The 21,294-nt window shown below is 40.5% G+C and overlaps 1 protein-coding gene across 1 annotated transcript in view; it reads right to left on the bottom strand.

Moving 5' to 3' along the window:
- LOC137909924 (glutamate receptor ionotropic, delta-1-like) overlaps window positions 1-21,294 on the bottom strand; it is a 218,875-nt gene that overhangs the window by 65,423 nt on the left and 132,158 nt on the right. The window contains exon 4 of the mRNA XM_068754354.1: window positions 7,790-7,995. Within this exon, the coding sequence (XP_068610455.1) occupies window positions 7,790-7,995 (206 nt within the window). The remainder of the gene's footprint in view (window positions 1-7,789; window positions 7,996-21,294) is intronic.

The raw sequence follows: 21,294 nt of genomic DNA, 5'->3' as shown, positions 1-21,294 counted from the left end.
TTGAAATTGTTAAAAGGTTGGTTTGGGGTTCGGGGCCATATATATATATATATATTTACATGTGTTACACCTTGTCAAGAGCATCCATTAGATCCTTAAATTTCTAATTCATCATTAGCCCGATCTATAATATCTTTAAGGGGGTTGGTAAGGTGCATCGGAAAGTAGTATTTGTGTTTTATTACACGGCATCCTTTTTTTTCATGTAAATGTCACAAACACAACAAATCAAAACAAAACTATACTTAGTTACACTTTTTCACTTCATGACTGGTTTTAAAATAGTAATAAAACTCAACCTTTTCTGTGCAGATGTTTCCCTCCCTTACCTGTTCATCTTTCTGTATGAATTATGCAAGTAAAGATGGATTTTAACAGCAGAAGGAACAAAAGACCAACAAAAATGATGCAACTGGAATGAAATAAGGAATTAAAAAAGGCCTGAAAATGAGAAATGTACACTCCATAATTGGCCTTCTGGGGATTTACTGGTAAACCCAATCCCAGTAATTCATTGCTTTAAAAAATAAAAAAAATACAAACAGAACCTTGGACTCCTTGTGAGCAAAGTTTACCCTCCTGACTTCAGTCCTTAAATAGTGCAAACAGAAGCAGAGCTGATGGGTTAAAAAATCGGTTTGTTGATCCCCGTGTGGCTCCACGCATAAAGAGACACACACAACAGACAGCGACCTGTCAGAGAACAGCTGTTGCGCCTGCAGGGCATTGTTTGTCGACGGTACGACGTGCTAAGAGATGATCACAGGCCCAAACAGCCTGATGGAAAGGATGCAAAGTGAATGCGAAAACACGTTAGCACCAGATTGCCAGGTGCACTGCCCTTCTCTCATGTTCTGCACATCAAATGACACAATGCCGTTGAAAATGTGTACAATGGCTGACTTTTTTCCCCCTTTGTCATATGAAATTGTACTTTACATAAAGTCTTTGATTATAATAATGTGACGGAATCCAAAAATAGGAGTTGGCAGCCGCTAAGATTCATTTTTTTCCCCTTCAAATTCATGCAAATTCATTATTTGGAATGATGATAAATTATTTTCAGACAGAATAAGAAATGTGTGGTCTAATTCATGAGTAAGATAAACATTAATTCATTTGCGGTATCAACAATGCATCTATTGGGTTGGGAAGCTGTAGTGAATAATGAGCTGAACCATAAGACAAAAAAAAATCCAACTGATGTATTTTCCAATACTTACCATGACCGGTCATGAGCTCCACGTTGTGGCTAAAATAATATTATGGCAGATAAAAGCAGCTGAAATTAGCTTCCTTTCAAGGGTGGCTGAGCTCTGCCTTAGCGATAGGGTGAGGAGCTCAGGCATCCGCAGGGAGGTCCGGAAGGAGCCAGTTGACGTGGTTCAGGCATCTGATTAGGATGCCTCCAGGACACTTTCCGGGACACGTCCAACTGGGACATACCCCCTGGGGTAAAACCAAAACTCCTTAGAGGGACTTCATATCATAACTGGCCTGGGAAGGCCTTAGGGTTCCCCAGGATGAGCTGGAAATACCACGCTTAACCTTCTGCCTTTACAGCCTTATCCAGGATCATTAATGGAATTACATAAGACTCTGAAAACTCATAATGTTTAAGAAGCTGACTTCTGAGTATGTGTTGTATGTGTTGTATGTGTGTGTGTGTTTGGGGATTTTAGTGTCGGCTGTGAGTGCTACAGTATAGTCAGAATCAATAATCAGAAAGAATCTCCGACAGCCAAAATTCAGCTCTCTATAAAGCAATAGCAATTTATTTTCACACAGCAAGAGAGCATCATATGACAGACAACTGGCAGAAGAAAAAGGTATAATGGGCTCTGGCTTTCTCTGGGAATATAGATAATGGGGTTGGACTCCGATCAATACCAGTGTGGCAGACATGAATGAACAGAGTCTGATGCCTGACGCGATGATCGCTGACTGCTGACCATGTCAAGGTGACACTAAAATGAACTGAACTTCAGGAACGTAGACCGAAAATAAGTTTCGGTCATGCATTTAATCTCCAAGTGTTCTTCAATCGAGCAAGAGCCAAAATCCAGGATCCATTTCTCCATGTTTCATATAAAGAATTTAATTTTATTACAGTCTTTCAACAACAGGAAATTCATTTATAATGTCGCCTATTATGAAACTGGAGTCAAGCTTTACCATTACCATAACCACACATACCACACGTGCCAACAGACAAAACGGAGCCTTTCGGGATGACAGCAGCAACAGGAAACGCAGCCTGGCTGACACACACCTCTCTAACAACATGACCGATCACCTCTTCCCTCATTTTAGTATAAATGAGGGAAGTATAATTTTATTTCTTCACCCCACCCCCCCCATCCTCTCCCTCTCCCACCTAATATTTTGCCACTGTCATTTCTCCACTCGTGCAAACTCCTCCATGACAAATTGCATTCGCATTATTACATCTCGGAATAATCAGCATAGGCTGCCATCTACAAAAACTACAAAACCAAAGTGAGATGTAATTCTCCCATCACCAGCATGACAGAAATACACAAAAAATAACAGTTACGGCCCTGCAAATCTTTAAGGAAACATCTGCTCTCAAGAAGTGTTCCACAATACCATGCTTTATTCGATGCAACTGCTCTTTTGCAGGAGAGAAACATTGTTAGGAAAAATTGCTCTGACAGAACAGATGGCGGAGGCCCTCCTCAAGACGAACGATTGAGGTCGCATTTACAATGTTGAGTCAGGGTGCAAGAGGGGCTCTTTCAAACGACAGGCTGGTGACACAGCAAGTTTCAAATCTTTTTATCACAATGCTATGATGTGGTCATTTTATCCTGTAGGTCATTTTATTATTATGTAATTGATTTAGTATACAATCTCTTTTACGGGACCATGCAGGGACAGCTCGTAGTTGATGGAAAATATGGAAGCACATGGCTGCCAAAAAATATAAAGAAGTCAGGAGTGATATAAGGATGGTGCGTCAACATTTTATTATACGATAGTAAAAGTTTAGCACAGGTTTCAATGCAGTAGAATAAGTATGAATTTAATAGGAAATGATTTTTCAAGGGCCTAATAACCATATGTTTAATATTAGAATTAAATCATAGTTTCACTTTTATTCATTCATTCATCTCCTTGTAGACCAGACGATTGTAATCATTCTGTATTCGGCATGCCATCCGCAATACAAAAATAATCTTGCAAAATATGAATTAAATTCACTCACCAAAAATCAGAGTCATAAAGGTGTCTCCTATGAACTATCATGCAAAATAATTTCTGGATCAGATCCAGAATGAGGTTAGGAAAAAATATTACATTATAACATTTTTGTGTTTGGGTAGTTTATAAAAAAAAACAGTACTTGTGTGCACACAAAGCATTATGACAAAGCATAGAGAACATTGAACGAAATGTTTCTGTGCAAGAAAGAGAGAGAGACAGAGAGATTGAGGGTGGCAAGGCTGGTGAGAGTAACATTGAGAGCCACCGACCCTCGGGACAAGGCTAAAAACAAAGTGGTGTAAGAGAGAGTGGGAGATCGGGGAGAAGCAGAGAGGGAACCCAAAATGAAGAGGTTATAAGATGGTCACGGTTGGGTCTCATGTAAAAATTGTACTGGATCCTTACTATTTATTACCGGTATGTTTAAATTGATTATTGTTAACTTGACAGTGAGAATATTGACAGCGTCATTTGAATCTTGTGGTCACTGAATTTGACAAGTTGGTAATGAGAATCTATTCGTAAATTAAATCTGGGAGCAGATCATTCCCGTTCTCCGGAAATACAGTACACCACCTTTTTTTCCCCTGAGTTCTATCAATAGACTGATAGAGTTTTATCCCTGATTCTAAGATAAAACTCATAGCAATGTAAATAGACTTAAGCATATGAAGAAAATGTCCTTACTGATCTAATACAGGTATGCAACAGCAGGTGGAGGAAACACAGAGCAATGCTTTTTAACATCAATCTGACAATGACGTTCGGAGACACCGCCTCACGCGATCATGACTTTTTTTTATTTCTTTTTAGCGATATAAATTGCAGCTCTTCACACTGAGCCAGATCATTTGGCTCAGCTCAGCAAAGACAGTCGGCTGTTTTAGCTCCCTGCTGCTCTTCATTTAGTAATGTTGGCTTGTGTAATTGAGCCAAATGTTGCATTTGTTGATCTTTAAACAATACGTGAGCACACACTGGACGATCAGTTCAATTAGCCAGTGTCACACAAACATTTTAATGTCCACCAGAATGCATGCATTGGTTTTGGGGTTTTGTTTACCGAGTTGTGTACCAGTGTGACATAACAACACTAACTATTTACAGTATATAACTATGACTATGCTACCCAAGCTGACACAGGGTGAGAGACATGGTGTACAGAGCTTAAGTTCCTCACAAGGCCAGCACATTATAACCATTCTTGCTCACATTCACACCCATGGGTGTGAATTTAGTCACCATTTCACCTACAGTTATATTGTGTGTTTTTGGACTGTGGGAAGCTTTCAAAGGCATGAATGAATAAATCAGCCTGATTTTGCAGCAGACTCTTATATGTTAGGATTCAGACGAGTACCTGACAATACAGCAAGCTGACCAAGGCAAACATATTTCTCCATATTTGTCTGAGTTTCACTGTGAAAAGGAGGTAAAATAGCTGAACCTGCATAAAATCCTCAGAATTTACTTAAACTGATTTGCAATGTACACGTTTGTGACTGGGTTAAAGTTTTCTGAGAGATGTGATTATCTGGATGGACAGAGTGCAACACAGACATCACCGTGTCCTGTGACCTGTCAGTGCTGCCGTGGCCCAGATCCTCTGGTGTCCAGCACTTCTGCTGGTTTTAACATTCTGCTGCCATAGCTGCACAGGTGTGGTTTCACAGTTAATGCACTGAACAATGATTTGATATCTCTCCCGTGCGTCACTCGCCCTGGGCTCTCAGTGCTGTGTTTCCACGGCTCTCTGGGCTGATATCAGATTAGCCCCGTCAGACTGCTGCTTTATCAGCCACGCTGTCCGCCAGCCAAACAAACGACAGCAGGCCTCCACGCCCACCGCCACCTCTCTCTGTGACAAACGACACGTCAGCCCATCTCCTAGCCATTTCTCTCATCCATCTCATATTGCTGCCAAAAGGTAGACTGTCACACAAATGCCCTTACAACGACCGCCAACCGTGAATAAGCGGCAACTGGTTTGCTGCCTCAGCAGGTTTTTTTTTTTTTTTAATTAAGTGTGATAATTCTGGAGATCCAAAGGACATAATGTGTTCTAAGATGAAATGAATGGTGCAGCCTATGTTTTATGTTAGGTACTATTTTAGGTTCTTAGTCTCTCTGTAAATCAACTGTCTGCTCGTCTGAGTTCTGAAGGTACAAAATAATACATTGATCAAAAATGTCCATGCACATGCTAAAATTGCCAATATGTGATCTGTAATCTGTTCGTAAGGTTGTGACCTGAGTCAGAGGCGATGTCACCGGTGCTGATCTCCAATCAGCGTTAATGCTTGTCAAGAATTCTCCACCGACACCTGCTTCCAGGCAATTAGCTAGCAGCCATGGCATTTAAAATTAGTGCTGCAATTATGGGAGAGAGGTGCTGTGGGTGAAATCAATTATGATTCTGCAAGGATCATGACAACTTGCTTTTACAAAATTTCAATGCCTACCTTCATGCTCTGTTCCTTTCCCCTTAAGAAAAAAAACTTTATTTAGGCCCACGGACAAGGACCTAAACCTAAACACATTAAATTACATTTCAGTTGTTGTAGAACATTATCCTCAATATAAAATTCAAAATATCTGGTAAAGTTGGATCAATCAGTCAAAATAGAAGGACCCAGATGTTTCACTTAGGAATGCTGAAAAACTCAACAACAAGCCTCAATAACAAAATAAATAAAATAAGACGAAATGATGCAATATAATGCGATGCAATGAGATGTGATGTGGTTGAGATTAAACTCATTCGTCTTCAGGCTCATCTTCTCTCTCTGGTGGAATACACAATCATCAGCTTTTTAATTATTTGTTTCTTCCCATTTTTTCACGTTTCCTCCCCAGGATGAAGGGTTCTTCTTTATCATCTTTGATTTCTCATTTTGTCCTCTCGCCTCCACTCCTGCCCCTCGCTTCATTAGTGACGCTGTCCTTTTAGCACTCCACAAGGACTACAATGATGGGAGACAATTCTGGGTGATTAACAATGATAATGAAACACGTTGAAATAGTATGATGGAACCATGTGGGTAACGGTAACCTTGTCTTTAACGGCTTTCAAATAATTCACCAGGCCGTTGCTTACTAGGAAAGTAACGTAATAGAATGTGGAATATCTCGCTTTATTAGTGAATGAAGTGATGAAAGTTCTACAGCTAAAAGAGTCGCGGGATAACACACAGCAGTGTTATGTCAGCGTGTTAATGATTTGATCTCCTCACGATCAGCTGAGCAGAAAGATGAAGTGGGGCCAGCAACACCACAAAACCACGTTTTTAAGATGCCAACAGTGGAAGCAAGGAAAAACAAAAACTATCTGGTAGAAAGATTTATAACCAGTGTGTTTTTTGCTGTCATGTTTGTTTGTGTGTGTATTAACCCAAACCCATTAAACCCATGTTTTCACTGTTTCATGTCTTCCCTTTTGCCCCTACCTCTCTCATCAGATCAGTGATAGGAGGTTGTGAAGCCCTCCACCACCTGCTGTTGCACAAGAGATGGAGCACTGATTAGCCACTGAGACAACAGCAGACGACCTTTGCTGAAAACACAGGGTGACTTCCTCCCTATGAGTACCAGCAATAGCAGACATTAGTCCGGTGTGCATGAGAGAAATAGGGTGTTTACAATTAATGAATTTACGTGGAAATAAAAGAAAATTGTGTGCAGAGAGATTAAAAGAGTTTAAATTCACTTCAGACACAAAGTAGAATGAGATGTTGACAAGCTGTGAACTATCCAGCCTTCAAGTGCACCATCTGTTATTGTAAAATGTAATACATGTTAATGAATAAATTCTAAAGCATATGGGAGACTTGAGCAAAGAAAAAAAAACATCTACAAAAATTTAATGAAACACGGAAATTATAACTGAGCTGAAATTTCTGATATTGAATAAAATTATGTTTGGCAGCAGCTCTTTTAATCTAAAAGTAAAAAAAAAAATGTTTTTAATGCTTCTGCTCTTTATTCATCCATGCGTGTGTGTGTGTGTACATGCAAATTACGATCTAAAAACAACTGTGTCTGTTCATGGAAGCCAGATAAACAGTGATAGGAAGCCACACTAATACTCAGCCCTGCTGCCACTGCAGTGCAGCCTGACTGGAACACTTAATAGGAATGAAAAGCCAGAGACACACGTCTGTAAGGACGAGGAAAACACACACGCTTCTGGCAGGTAAAGATTTGTAAGAAGTTGCTCCAGTTCATCAATATAAGTGTGTGCGAGGTCATGCATCACTCGCCACAGCAGAGGCAGAGACTCACCAGCTACCATATAGCAGCTGAATAAAGTATAAGGTGTGTGTGCACAGACACATAAGATCAACCGTCACCATACACAAACAAGCTTTCTGCCGGCACCTCGTCAACGGGATTATTTCTCTTTTCTCTTTTGTTCCCTTTACAAACTTGCAATCTTGAATGAAAACATATTCAGCCTAGTCGCAAACCATCGCCTCTCTATTCCTGCTAACTTTCAATTGATCAGTTTACCACACACTTATTTTAGCAGACATCACTTTAACGCAGCGAAATAACGACTGACCTGCTGGATGAATGTGTGTGCGCCTTGGGGGCTGAGCAGGAGGATTGCTCTGCGCAGTGTGTCCCTGTACCGGTTCAGCTCCTCAGTCCTCATGGTCGTGAAGAGGTTGGTGAAGACTTTACTGATGTTTCTGTCCACTTTCTGCAAGGCCACATCCACACCCTGACGGGATGTTTGGTCCAGAAAACCTTGCAGGCCGCGAATATCTGGAGAAGCAGGGAGAAGAAAGAAAGAGCAACCGTCAAATATATCTGTGTTTGTGAAGTGAAGTGACAGAAACACATCTCCTATTACTATGGATGTCCTTTCTAGCGCAGAGACGCCCACATGCTGGCAGATTTTTCACACATGTAGAAGCAACTTGATGTCGACCTTCATATTTGGCAAGTCTTGATTTCTTGCAACACTGAAGTTGTTTTCATCTTCACATATGTTTCAGCATCACGCTGGCATATGATTGTGATCCATCAACCATCAAGAACAACCACGTATAGATGTAGAAGGAGGAAAATAAGTGTATCAAAGTGTCAATGGCGTGTTTTTCAAATGCCACAATCAGAGCTAAGAGTTGACGGCGATCACGTCTCTGTTCGGTAACGCCGCCACTGAACCTGACAGCAAACATCCATGCAAGAGTATTAGTTCGGAGTCTCGCAGGCTCTTCGCCAAACTGTTAAAGAAGTTTCTCTTTCTCACATCCAGACAAGGCAGCTGTGCTGCATTGCGTTTTGTTATAGCTGGTGACATGTTGTTTAGCCTGAATATCTCAGCCTATATTCCTTCTCTCATTCCTCTTCTGTCTATTAGCACTGACAGCTGGCTTGTACCCCGTCCTGACTGCCACCCTCTACTCCAGCAATCCTTTTTTTTTTTTTTTTCCTCATTCAAATATGTATTTATTTTTTCCCCACCAACCCTAACATTAATGATTTTTTTGTTCTGGATTTCATTTTCTATGTTAGTCTGCCGCCCATCTTCAGTTAATTTGAGTCAAAAAGAACAGTCAGTGTTGGAAGAATCTAACCACGGACCTGAAATGTCAAAGTCAGGGTTCAGTTATTAACATTTTCCAACTGACTTCAAGACAAGGAGTCTTCAATCTGCTTTGGAAAGGGGTTAAAGTAGTGCATAGTTGAATATCTGTTGAAATACGTTGCACACTAATTTGATTCTGCCACAGTGTTTTGCAGCACAGCCCTCAATGAAGGGGTAGACATTAACTTATACTATTAAATTGTACTTCAATGTTATGGCCATAATTTTGTATGCACGTACAATCTCAACCTGTCTGTGTTTTTATTTTATTTTCATCCCTCCTGCTTTCATCTCATCTGTCATTACTCCCCCTCAAGATATCTGAGGGGAGCTTTTTTTTCCAGCTCAAGCACTGGAACAACAGAAGTGGAACAACTTGAAAGCCATTTGCTGAACTCCTCTTCAACTGCAGTTAGGCTTCCATTTTTTTCCAGAGCCACATTGAGCAAGGCACTGTGGGGGACAGAGATGCCAACATTTATCTCTATCCATCAAAGCCACACTAATCTCTGCTCTTTCAGTCGGTAAAAGAAATTGGCAGGTGGAATGCTGGCCACATTTAATTTAGATTCACATGATTTGGAAATGTTTGTGGTGCAGCTCAGGCAAATCGCCTTAACGTTTACACTGCATATCTATGCCGCTAAGAGGTTTAATGTTTTCCACTATTGTAATATATACAAAGAAAACATTAATAATGTGGAAGTCCATCCAAATTTTCCTGGTGCGTCTGAGCCTCTATGATTTTTAAATCAGTATCTCCTAACTTATAAGAACCAGAGATTTAGGTGTCCTCCGGTATGCTGTTTAACTCAACCATGCAGATTATTTATTAGCTGCTTCTATAAATGTTAAACTGATGGATTCCTTAATGAGAAAAAAGTTATGCAAACCAATACAAAAAGAAAGCAAAACAAAGGTATAACATAATGATTCAAAAACAGCCAGTGGTGATATGAATCATCAAGGAATCACAAGTAGAGAAGGATACACCCGACATCGCCACATTAAAAAAATATATTAACTAAAAGCAGACTTTTCAGTTAGCTGCTCATCTGTTATCGCAAATTCCTTCCTGCCTTTAGTAATGTCAAAAAAACAACAAAACATGATTGTTGAGTTGTGTTGGATCAAAGTACTGCGTCAAAGAACTGAACGTATGATACTAACAAAATAATTGCTCTCTTCTAAACGCAAATGGTGCAATTAGAAGAGCGCGGATGTACCGGCACATGATGACGACTGGCTCAACAGCCGCGTCAGGGTCCCGCGGGTAATCCTGCCGGAACTGTGCGTGACACAGCGAGAAACCATGCGCTGCCAGTACCGATACAGGTGCTGAGCACACTGGGAGTCTCCTCGTAACCGGGGGGAGCTGGCAGACCGATACTGAGCCGAGCCATGCCAGCCGTGTGGGATGGGATCATCCGTGTGTCCGCCCGCTATATCACATTCCCATACAATGCAGCTAAACAGGCCAACATTAAAGCACGATTTGCAGCGAAGCCCGGTGTTCCTAAAGTAATCTGTTCTATCGACTGCATCAATATATTCATTCATTCAAATAATATCCCGTCTTCACAGCATCACTACTAGTCAGTGGTTAAATTTAGTGACTTCCTGTTTTTTGTGGTTAAAGTACAGCTTCAGATCTTTCTAACAAGCCTATGATTGTCTCTGTGTGCAGATAACTCGTTGATAGCCCCGCGTGTAAAGTGTGAAAGTTCTTAACCAGCCTCACACACGCTACTCACTCCTCTCGCGCTTACTGCTTATACCGGAGGACAGCGAACCAAACCGTATATTTTTGCGCACCTCCACTTCAGTTAAAAGCGTCTCCAACTCGGTCTCGCTGAAGTTTCTCTTATTCCCGGGTTTACTCATCCTTTTGTTTTAATTTTCTGGTCGCCCAGCCATGGAACTCTCAAGTGCAGGGGTCATTTACATATTATTTGCATATGTAAATAATGGGGGGGGGGGGGGGGGCAGGGAAGCCTTTCAATTTGGCTGTGCTTGTACATATTGATTAGTGGAACTAAGCAACAACTGGCTGCCTCATGCCCCGCAATGTGATGGCGATGCATTTGGGGTGTACCCCACCCCTCGCAGAAAGGAAGCTGGGATACATTCCAGCAACGCCTGTGACCTGCAAAGCAGAAAACCGGATGGATGGATGGATTGCTGCCTCTCCTATGAGTGTGGATTAATTACAGGAGGAAGCCTACAGGCTGAAAGTACTCCTTAGTTCATGAGACAAAAGTTGTGACTAAAAACTAGGCACGATACATTTCACACTCCTATGACATTGAGGATTCTCATACTGAGGAGGAATGATCATTTATTATTCCATCAGGTAATAGCAAGATGCACAATTCCTGAATGTTTCTCAGTCTCCATTTCTCCATTTCCATTTTGTAACATCAGTAAATATTTCAAAATAACATTTTCAAAAAAAGTAGTACACATTATTTTGTGTCTCCAGAGGGTGCAATTTCATATTTCTTAAATGATGTTAGATGGAGACTCAGGCGAAGAGATGCATCATGGATAATGTAGTCACCAAGTTTGAGGCAACTTATGTGTTGTATGTGAGAAAACCCACACATCAATTTGAAGGTCAATCAGAGTATCGATACATCCATCTGTCCATCCATCCATTTTATTCTGCTTTTCGGGTCACGGGAGTTGCTGGAGCCTATCCCAGCTTGCTATGGGCGAGAGGTGAGGTACACCCCAAATATGTTGCCAGCCCATCGCAGGGCCACACAGGAACAGACAAACACTACGGACAATATGGAGTAATCAACACTGAAATTGCACGTTTTTGGAGTTGGGAGGAAACCGGAGAACCCAGAGAAAACCCACGCAGACATAGTGAAAACATTCAAACTTCACACAGATAGGAATTGAACCTGGTACTTTCTTGCTGTGAGGCTACAGCGCTAATCACTACACCACTGTGCCACCCATTCTATAGCATTTATTGAATAAAATAACCATGACGCTGCCAAGTGACATACTGACTCTTTATTTCTCATCAAATGAATCATGTATTCCTGTTGATTTAAATTCAATAGGAAAAAACTAAACGATGATGTGACAGGAGCTGGAAAAGAAATCATTCTAAAGAACACTTGTTTAAGCTTCAATGCATACGTAGCATTGAACATGAGGATGAATCTTAATTGAAGAGGGAACTCCACCGCCACAATAATTCAAAGGAGCACGTCTACCCTATTTGCTGAGACCTGATTTATATCAGCTGTCCTCTGGAGTGTGGAAATGCCTCGATGTGTCCTCTTTTATTTGGCGTTCGATTTCCATTGAGCATACTGAGCGAGTGTGAACACTAATGAAGCAGATTCCCTCAACCCCACATACAAAATACCAAACAAACAAAAAAAGGCAAATCTATAGTGGGATGCGCTTCCCAGACGACTGAGTTCATTTATCACCAGACTCCTGGAACGGACATTTTAATTACCTACACATCCTGAAACAGAGGGAAAATGGAAAGATTAGAGAGGAAGAGGCAAATGTTGGAAGATGCAAAAGAAAACAGAGGAAAACATAGCTGCACAAAAGAAAAGATGCAGAGGGATGACCGAGTGTGTTTGTGAGGCAAGATAATTGAGTCTTTTCATCCACTTCACCGAAGGCAGGTGTGACATTTAGCTTTGGAACACACACTTACTGCTCTGTACATGCATCTGTGTGGATGAGTGGCTTCTCTCTATTGAACATAAAACACACCTGCACTAACCTTTTACAGTTTTTTAACTAATGGGCAGGAGAAACACACACACAGACACACACACACATTTATATTGACGAAATGGAACAACTTCTTACAAATGTGCTTACTGTTTTGTATAGGATTTAATTTTATCCTGGAAATGGCATCAAAATTAGATTTATGGACATGCCAGAGATATTTCCCAGCAAGCCTCAACTCCTTCATGCAGAGAGAACATGAATGCATTCATTTGGAGCTGTCATATTATTTGATTCTTGTTTAATTAAACCTTTAAAGGTTCCCAATATCTCATTAGCTCAGCTTTGTTCTTAAGCAGTGTGAAGCCACTTCACAGTCTGAAGTCTTCTACAGCAGCTTTCCGACGAGCTTTTGGCCTAGAGCACATCTATTGGCTTGTACCTTGACTTGCTTCAACAGATGTTTGTGTTCACTCAACATATCAAAACAGTGCCTGTCTACATTTGTATTTCTCTCCCTTTCATGTTCTTTTGGACCAAATAATGTTTTTGTGGAAGTAGCAAAATCTGTCCCAATGCAGGGAACGAACGGGACAAAAAACAAAAACACTGTTTAGAACAGCAAATGAGCCCGTGGACAGTTCATCCCCTGAACTGCAAATTTACTTCAAAACACAAGACTTCATGCCACTGTCAACGTGCTCCCTAATTGGTAGGGATTGGACAGGGTTGGGGACTGGAGCATAATCAGTATGCCAACAACACAACTTTCATGTTTGTCTTTGTACGCTGCACTCACACCCACAGAGCCACTGTGATCTCAATGTTCAATCTAACTACTGACTGACACCTAGACCACCTTTTACAACATCTGATGGTGTCTCCAGTGCTTAGATATAGATTCAAACCAACCTGAAATATTAGGGTTTTCATCTATATGTTGCGCAATAGGTGTGTAACATAGTAAACAATGCCCAGAATATTGTTATACCTCAGTTCGGAATTGCAATTGCCGTCCATATGGCACCACAATCTTTCCCCCTCTCCAAAATGTTTTTGCTCTTAATCACATGTGTGTGTGTGTGCTTTATACTCTTCTTTATAAAATATTATTTTTTTCATGAATATACTGTATCTTCCAATCAAGAGTCTCACTTCAATGCTAATAGATCATGTGCTATCAGATAAGGTGAAAATACTCACATTCCTGCACTCAATCCAGTATTTTAAGCTTTATAAGCATTTGTATTACAAAAAAAACTAAACACTCAACTGTGCAGTTAATGCAATGTTCCTTTAAATGTTTGACTGGATATCAGAATTGTTTTAATGATTAAAATGATCAAAACTGCAGCAAGAAGTCCATCTTTTACTTTGGTTATTTTATTCTAAAGAGCTCACTGTAAAGCATCATATGAAAGAGATGACAGTAATGCAATTTATGTTCAGTTTTATGGCCTAATATTACAATTGATCCTGTAAGAATTGAGTGCTTTCTTCATTATATTGCTGAGAACAACAAAGGATACATCGAAGTGCTGAATAATTTATTTATTTATTCTCTTCTTCCCTGTATTCACTTCCCATATAATTTCAGTATGTGCAGCCCCTACTTCCATTTGTTGTCTTCTGCCTCTCAGCAACTGATCAGACTACAGCAACACATCTTATATTATACAAGGCCACTATGATTTAACTGCTGGGATGCAGATCATGATCAGAATATGGTGGTGATACATGGGGCGCTATAAAATGCAAATCGTGTTCTTTTGAATGCCCCTTGCTGCTTTGCCTCCACTCCGCTGCAGGCCTGCATGCCAGGGTTCTATCTAAATTAACCCAATCAAAATTCTTTGAGGTGCCAAAAAAATGTCAAGCCCCATCTAAGGCACGTATGAGAGTACGTCCTGTTGACTGAATATGTGGAATTTATGCAAACAGAGCATGATTTCACCTTGACCAAATTAATCCACAAAAGTTAGCTCATTTAACTGTTGGAAGTACAAAAGAGAAATGACAAGTGAACAATTATGACCAATCACAACTAGTACCATATAAATATATACAAATATATGATGTGAATATAATCGTCTGCCTCTAATGATTTATTCACTTCAAAGCCCCTTTGATGTAAAGATCAAAGCTCTTTGATGTTAGTAGCATGCAAATGTAGAAAAATAGACAGCCGCTGCAGCAATCAGTAGTTATGTGGAGTAAAAGTTCATGTAACATGCTGCACAAAAAGAAAATGCAAAAGCAAATTACAAAGAAAAAGCATGCAGGCCGACGCCCTATTCCACCACAGCCTCCACGGGAATCAACGGGGTCACTGATTAAAGCACACCATTTTTATGAAGTGCTTTCCAAATATCCAAAACATGTGGATGTGCACCAACCACCCATCTTGAGCGATTCACCTGCAACCGAACAGAACACGCCCGTTGAATCTGACAGTATTATTCAGTTATTATGCAGTGAATCTGCAAAAGAGGAAAAAACAACAAAAGAGACTACCGAGGTTGAGGTCCATCAGCCCACTCAGCATCGTCCTAAATCTGACAATCAAACAGTCAACCAAAAAGTGCATGCAATGAGGATGATGGGGCCGCTGACAGTAGAGAAGCCATGCCCACAAAATTTCCTCAAGAAGCATTCTAAAGAACCAGTATTACCACAGCAGCTTTCGGAATTTGACCGTCCCTGTCGCATGAGGAAAGCCCCTATTCCTAGCAGGACGGACAATCCTCCTATAATTCACAGGGAACAGAATTTTGTGAAACAAGCAATAGAGGAGCCTTTCATTACAATAATGCCAGAGCCAGCATATAGGGATATTACAGGACACAAAGAGATCTATGAGGATTCTGGTCTTGTCCCCAAATATACAAAAAAAAGGGATTATGGCGCACTACCAGAGTACCTGAAGAAACGCCTCCGTGGAATTCAGAAAGCTAAAGAAGATCATGATAATCATATAAAAAGACTGAGTGACATAGAGGCAAAGAAATACATGTCTGGTGAGCAGCGAGAAGCTGTCCTGCAGAAATTAATTCAGAGGTGGAATGAGGTGAATTGTGAATTTAGGGGTATCTCGTTATTCTCTGACAGCATGAAATCAATGTCCTATAAAGCTTCTCTTGAAGCTACACTCGTAAAGCTCCAGAATGACCTGGGCTTACTTCTAGATCCGAAGCCCATCTGCATAGCAAACCTCCCACAGACCTCATACTTCATCATGGGGTTATTTTAATTTGACTCATTATTACATATTACACTTCCCCGTGCAACACTTTTATTCATAGCATTGCACAAGCTCTTTGATCTGATCATGTCCTCAGGTGATTGTCAGAGCTCAGATTAAGAGGTGGACCTCAAGATGCAGAGACGCAGACAATAATAGAAAATAGTCAAGAGCAAAAAATTTCAAGTTTGATCAGACATTTTGAAACAGTTTACTTCCACTCTGGTCACCAGACCAGACCGGGCCCAAAACATCCCCCCAGACCCAGGTGAGCTGTTTTGTCGAGATGCATCCCCCTAGGGGACAGATGTCAATACTGCATTGTATGTTGCTGATAGACGGTGTCTTAATCCTCCTCCTCTGTTCAGGGATGGGTTCTCCAGCCTGACAATGGAGTTTCCTTCTACTCTGGTCCCCACCACCAGATCCGGGACCAAAACATCACCACCAGACTCAGGTGAGCGTTTTGTCGAGATGCATCCAGGTGACAGAGGCAATACTGCATTGTATGTTGCTAATAGATCGTCTTAATTCTCCTCCTCTGTTGATGGTTTCTCCAGTTTGACAGATTTATGCTGATATTCATTTTGATTGTCTTTCTGTGTTTTGCAGAATTGTTATGTTAACATATCGAAAAAAACAAACAAACACAAAATGGTTAATAATTATGTCTGTCTGTCTGTCTGTTAGCAATATAACTCAACATTTTCTGGACGGATCTTGATGAAATGTTCAGGAAATGTTGGGAATTTTCTCAGGTGACAATCCAGAAGAGATCCTTAATTCTGGATTACTTTGATTTATTTGTTTGCATTACAGTCAATGGAGCTTCAAAATGTGTTCCTCAATATTATCTCAGTTGATTATTGACCGATGTTTATGGAATTTTACACAGGCATGTAAGGGTGAGGAACTATCTTCCCACTAAATTGCATCTGTGTAAAATTCTATAAACATCGGTCAATAATCAACTGAGATATTGAGGAACAAATTTTGAAGCTCCATTGACTGTAACGCTAACAAATAAATCAAAGTAATCCAGAATTCAGGATCTCTTCTGGATTATCACAAGAATTTAGTAAAATGTTCCCGGTAACATTCCCAACATTTCCTGAAAATTTAATCAAGATCCGTCCAGAAATATTTGCGTTATATTGCTAACAAACGGACAGACAGATGCTGGCAATTACATAATTATTAACCCCGGTTAGTGTTTGTTTGTTTATTTTGAATATGTTAACATAGCAATTATGCAAAACACATAAAGACAATCAAAATGATAGAATAAATCTGGCAAAATGAAGCAAATCATAGAACATAAAAGGAGTGAGAAGTAAAACTGATATACTCCCACCCATCTTATACTGTAATGCAGTGGTCTCCAACCTTTCTCCTGCCAGCCACGGCGAGCAATTCTTTTGGGGGGGGGGGGGGGGGGGGGATATGATTTTACCAATAAACTTCTGCCCTTCATGTTCATGTTTTTTACTTTCATAAATTCCACATTCTTGTGTTTTAATCCAGGGTTCTTGATTTCTATGTGCAGAAGCCGTTTTGACCCCTTCGCTACCTCGTTAACGAAGCCAGTCAGCTGTTGTAGATAAGCCCGAGTTTTAAGTCTGACTACCGGTTTGTCCGTTAAAATAAGTTTTTTTTTCTTCCTCCTCTTCTTCCTCCTCAGTTGGAAAGTTCACGTCTGTTTACGTATCACGCATGAAAATTCACAGGCGATTGTTGCGTTGGAGTAAATCAAAATATAACACCTTTTAGACGCTAATAATCGATACAACAGAAATTGAATAAATTAGTTATTCTTTCTGTGCGGCCCGGTAACAAATGCCTCACGGACCGTTACCGGGCCGCGGCCCGGTTGTTGGGGACCACTGCTGTAATTGATAAAAAGTACCAGCGTATACACAGTATACAAACATGCGACCACGCATCATAGACACTTTATTTGTTACCGGTATGACTAATTGTGTAGAACAAATTCCCACACTATTTAATACGATATGAATAAATACACTACCTTATATCGTGTAGTAATACGTTGCAACCACTTCTGTGCTAATATGTTGTAGTATTATACTATATAATAAAGTATTAAAATAAATACTCTGATCAGAATAGATAGAAAGAAAACTGAGTCATTATGTCCCAGAACTTCATTGGAAATGGAAAATAAAGTGAATCATGGTCACGTGGACCTGGTGCAGCTGTTCCTCCAAAAGGATTTGTGCTCTTTTTTCTAACTATAGCAAAACCACTGTTGTCTGCTAGACTGTTCCAACATCACTGGTGGGCGGATAAGGCCAAACAATTTGTGTGTGTTATTTTTCTCCCTTCTCAAGGCACACACACACACACACACACACACACACACATACACACACACACACACACTAATATTAAGTGCCCCTTGTAGTGTCCACAGCGAAACATTTGCCAGGCAGAGACAGAAATATAATTCTTGTTGGAGGAGCACATTGTGTGTTCCGATCTTCTTTTTCTAGTCTTTTCAGAGTAGATAATATGAATTCTCTGAAGAATCAGCAATTCAAAATTGTATCTTCATTAGAAAATACAGTCAAAGAAAAACACACACTGAACACAGCCATGTTTGTTTCTATCACCGTCAGTACATAACGATTCTGGCAAAATAAATAAGAGGAAAAAAATAAGACATTTTGTTGGTGCAGAATAAGATTGATGCTGGAACCCAATTAGAAGTGTAGAACATGCAAAACCTGATAATCTTATCACCAGATATGCATATATGTATGCACCATATCTATGGCAGCAGCTGGATAGTTTTGGGAATGTTGTTACCAGGGGCTTGAATCCATGGATCAGTTCACTTGCCTGAGTCAAGATAAGTATAGTGTAAATAATGATACCCAGATACACTAGATGACAGTGATATGAGGCTGGTAATGCGATATGGGATGAGTACAACAATATACCTAACCGTACATGAGGCTCATAATGCATTGGGAGGAAAAATAGACAGTGAGATGGGACTTCTGTGCAGAAGCATATGGGAAGAGATGGATCTACTAGCAGACAAAGGACAGTGCCTGGCACCAAGCCAAAGGGAATGAGAGTACAAAATGAGTTAGATGACAGTTATGGTGAGACATTTAAACTCTTCACACCCAAAAATTCTAAAACTAAAACTTGTTTGTCAGCGGATCCATAGGTGCATAACATAATAGACAAGAACCAAGGTGTAGGATGTGCCAATATGCCTCTGCAACAGCCCAACACAGATGCGAGATGCAAACTGACACAGCAGATATATACAAGTAGCTGGGAGTGTCAAGGAACATCTGTGCTGAGCATGGATTAAAAGTCATCAAGTCCCGCTGGGAGGTACCACCAAAGTAGTTGAGGAAATAAGCAATCAGTACCAGAGGTTGAAGGAACAGCTGGAACAGATGTGGAAGGTGAACGCTAAAGTGGCCCCAGTGCTAATAGCAGCACTAAAGGGCTGTAACTCCACGAGGTCCTGATTTAGAAGAGGGCAGTCCTACCGATGATTCTGTGTCGTAAAATAATCCGAGCTCTGGGAGCACACACAAACCACCTCCATGTGGGGGCTGGAGGTAACTTCTCATCATAATCTCACTAAAATATTTCTTTTTATTGAACACTTTTATTGGACATTGTCAAATCACAAAGTATCTTCCAGCTAATGATTTTGCATGAAATATGTTTGAGATATTCACGCTGTAATCGTTACAGCCACCATACACTGAGATGTTTTTATATCAGAGCAAACAACTGAAAAGAAAATGTGGGGGGGTCAGCTGACCTTTTAAGGCAATACTGTAGCTCCAGTTGACACATTTGCAGTTCTCCTCCATGGCTGGACTTTCTTTATTAATTTAGAGATGCAAAAGGCAAATCTACATGCCAACTTATTAGCACAAGCTCTGAAAGAAGTAGGATGAACACTCAATGAGATGACACAGCCATCGGCCGGTAAAACGGAGTTTTCAGTAATGAAGCTTATGATGATGATGATGATGGGTTGGCAATATCTAATTTCACTTCCTCCCTGTTTTTTTTTTGTTGTTGAGTGACCAACTGTGTCATTAATTGGACGCTGGGCGTGTGTTTAAAAATATGATTAAAAATGAAGCAAGACAGCCCCCCCCGTAAAAATCGCAAAGACATTTTCAATCTTTTAAAGGCAATGCTGAGACGCTTCATCGATCTGTTTGCTTCCTGCCAAAAGAAGGGTCTCAGAATGAGATGGGATAGAATATAAAAAAAAACAAATCAAGTAAAAGATGGAGAAAGCAGGCCAGAAGAGCTTTTGATGCCAACAATCGGCCTGTATTGGTCTTTGGAAAAGTGAATGCTTTTGTTTTGTGGCTGAATACTCTAGGAAATACAATAGCTAAATCTCAACATCATGGGCAGAGATGCAGAAAGACACAGTTAAACAGTAACGGGCTGATACACAACAACAAGGTCACACATGAACTGTCCTGGGAAGATACTGTCACACTTTCATCATCTGTTCTATTTGGAGCATTTGAAAATAATATGCCTTTCTCGTAATCTGTGTCCTTGGACTTGAACGCAGCAGACTGCTTCTTCCTGTTTTGTAATGATCATGCAAATTAACAGCCAGGCTTGAATAGCTATTTGCTGCTGTTTCCAGAGACATTGATGGAAGTTTGACGCAACAGTAAAATTCTCTGTCGTCTTGAGTGTGTCCTTGAAATCGATGGCAGGTAGGTTACTATGACTACAGGTCTTTTGATACATGTACTATTGCGATATATGTAAAATTTGTAAGATGTAAGACTCAGTGATCCTACCCGGTAAGATCCATCCATCCATCCACTTTTGCTTATCTGCTGACGGGTCTGTGGGAGCCTATCCCAGCTTGCTATGGGTGAGAGGCAGGATACACCTTGGACGCGTCGCCAACGCATCATGGGGCCACACAGAGACAGACAACAACTCACACACACACTTATACACTATGGATAGTTTGGAGTAACCACTTCACCTAAATTGTATGTTTTTTAGAGAGTACACTCTAAGTGTACAACAAAGTAGTTCATATATAGCTGATACAGAATCTGTGGATAAAAATACATGTGTTAAAAATGCAAACTAAGGAGATGTGTGCAGGCATAAGACGTGGTTAAAAAAATCACATTCTGAATGGCCCTGAAAATCCATCCTGTGGAGCTCAGCCTGGCTCACTGATTCCCATGTGTAATGCATCTACCTCTATCTGCTGTACCCGAAAGGCCGCTCAAAGTCAATAGAAGCAAAATAAATGCAAGAAGAAACCGGAAGTTTGGTTTAATTAGAACTAAAAGTAACTTGACACGCATTGTGCTGTACCTTTCCCTCCCACAGTTCTCTTTTCCATCCATCTCCCCTTCTTTCCCATGTTCTTCTCCAATATCAGATTTATTCGCCATGCAGGCAGGCATTGCTCTAACCGGTTCAGAGTAGCAGGAATGGACTGGTTGGCTGCTGTGTCTAT

This window comes from Brachionichthys hirsutus, chromosome 21 (assembly GCF_040956055.1).
Source record: "Brachionichthys hirsutus isolate HB-005 chromosome 21, CSIRO-AGI_Bhir_v1, whole genome shotgun sequence".
Taxonomy (NCBI): domain Eukaryota; kingdom Metazoa; phylum Chordata; class Actinopteri; order Lophiiformes; family Brachionichthyidae; genus Brachionichthys; species Brachionichthys hirsutus.
This window is presented reverse-complemented; position numbering and strand designations above follow the sequence as displayed.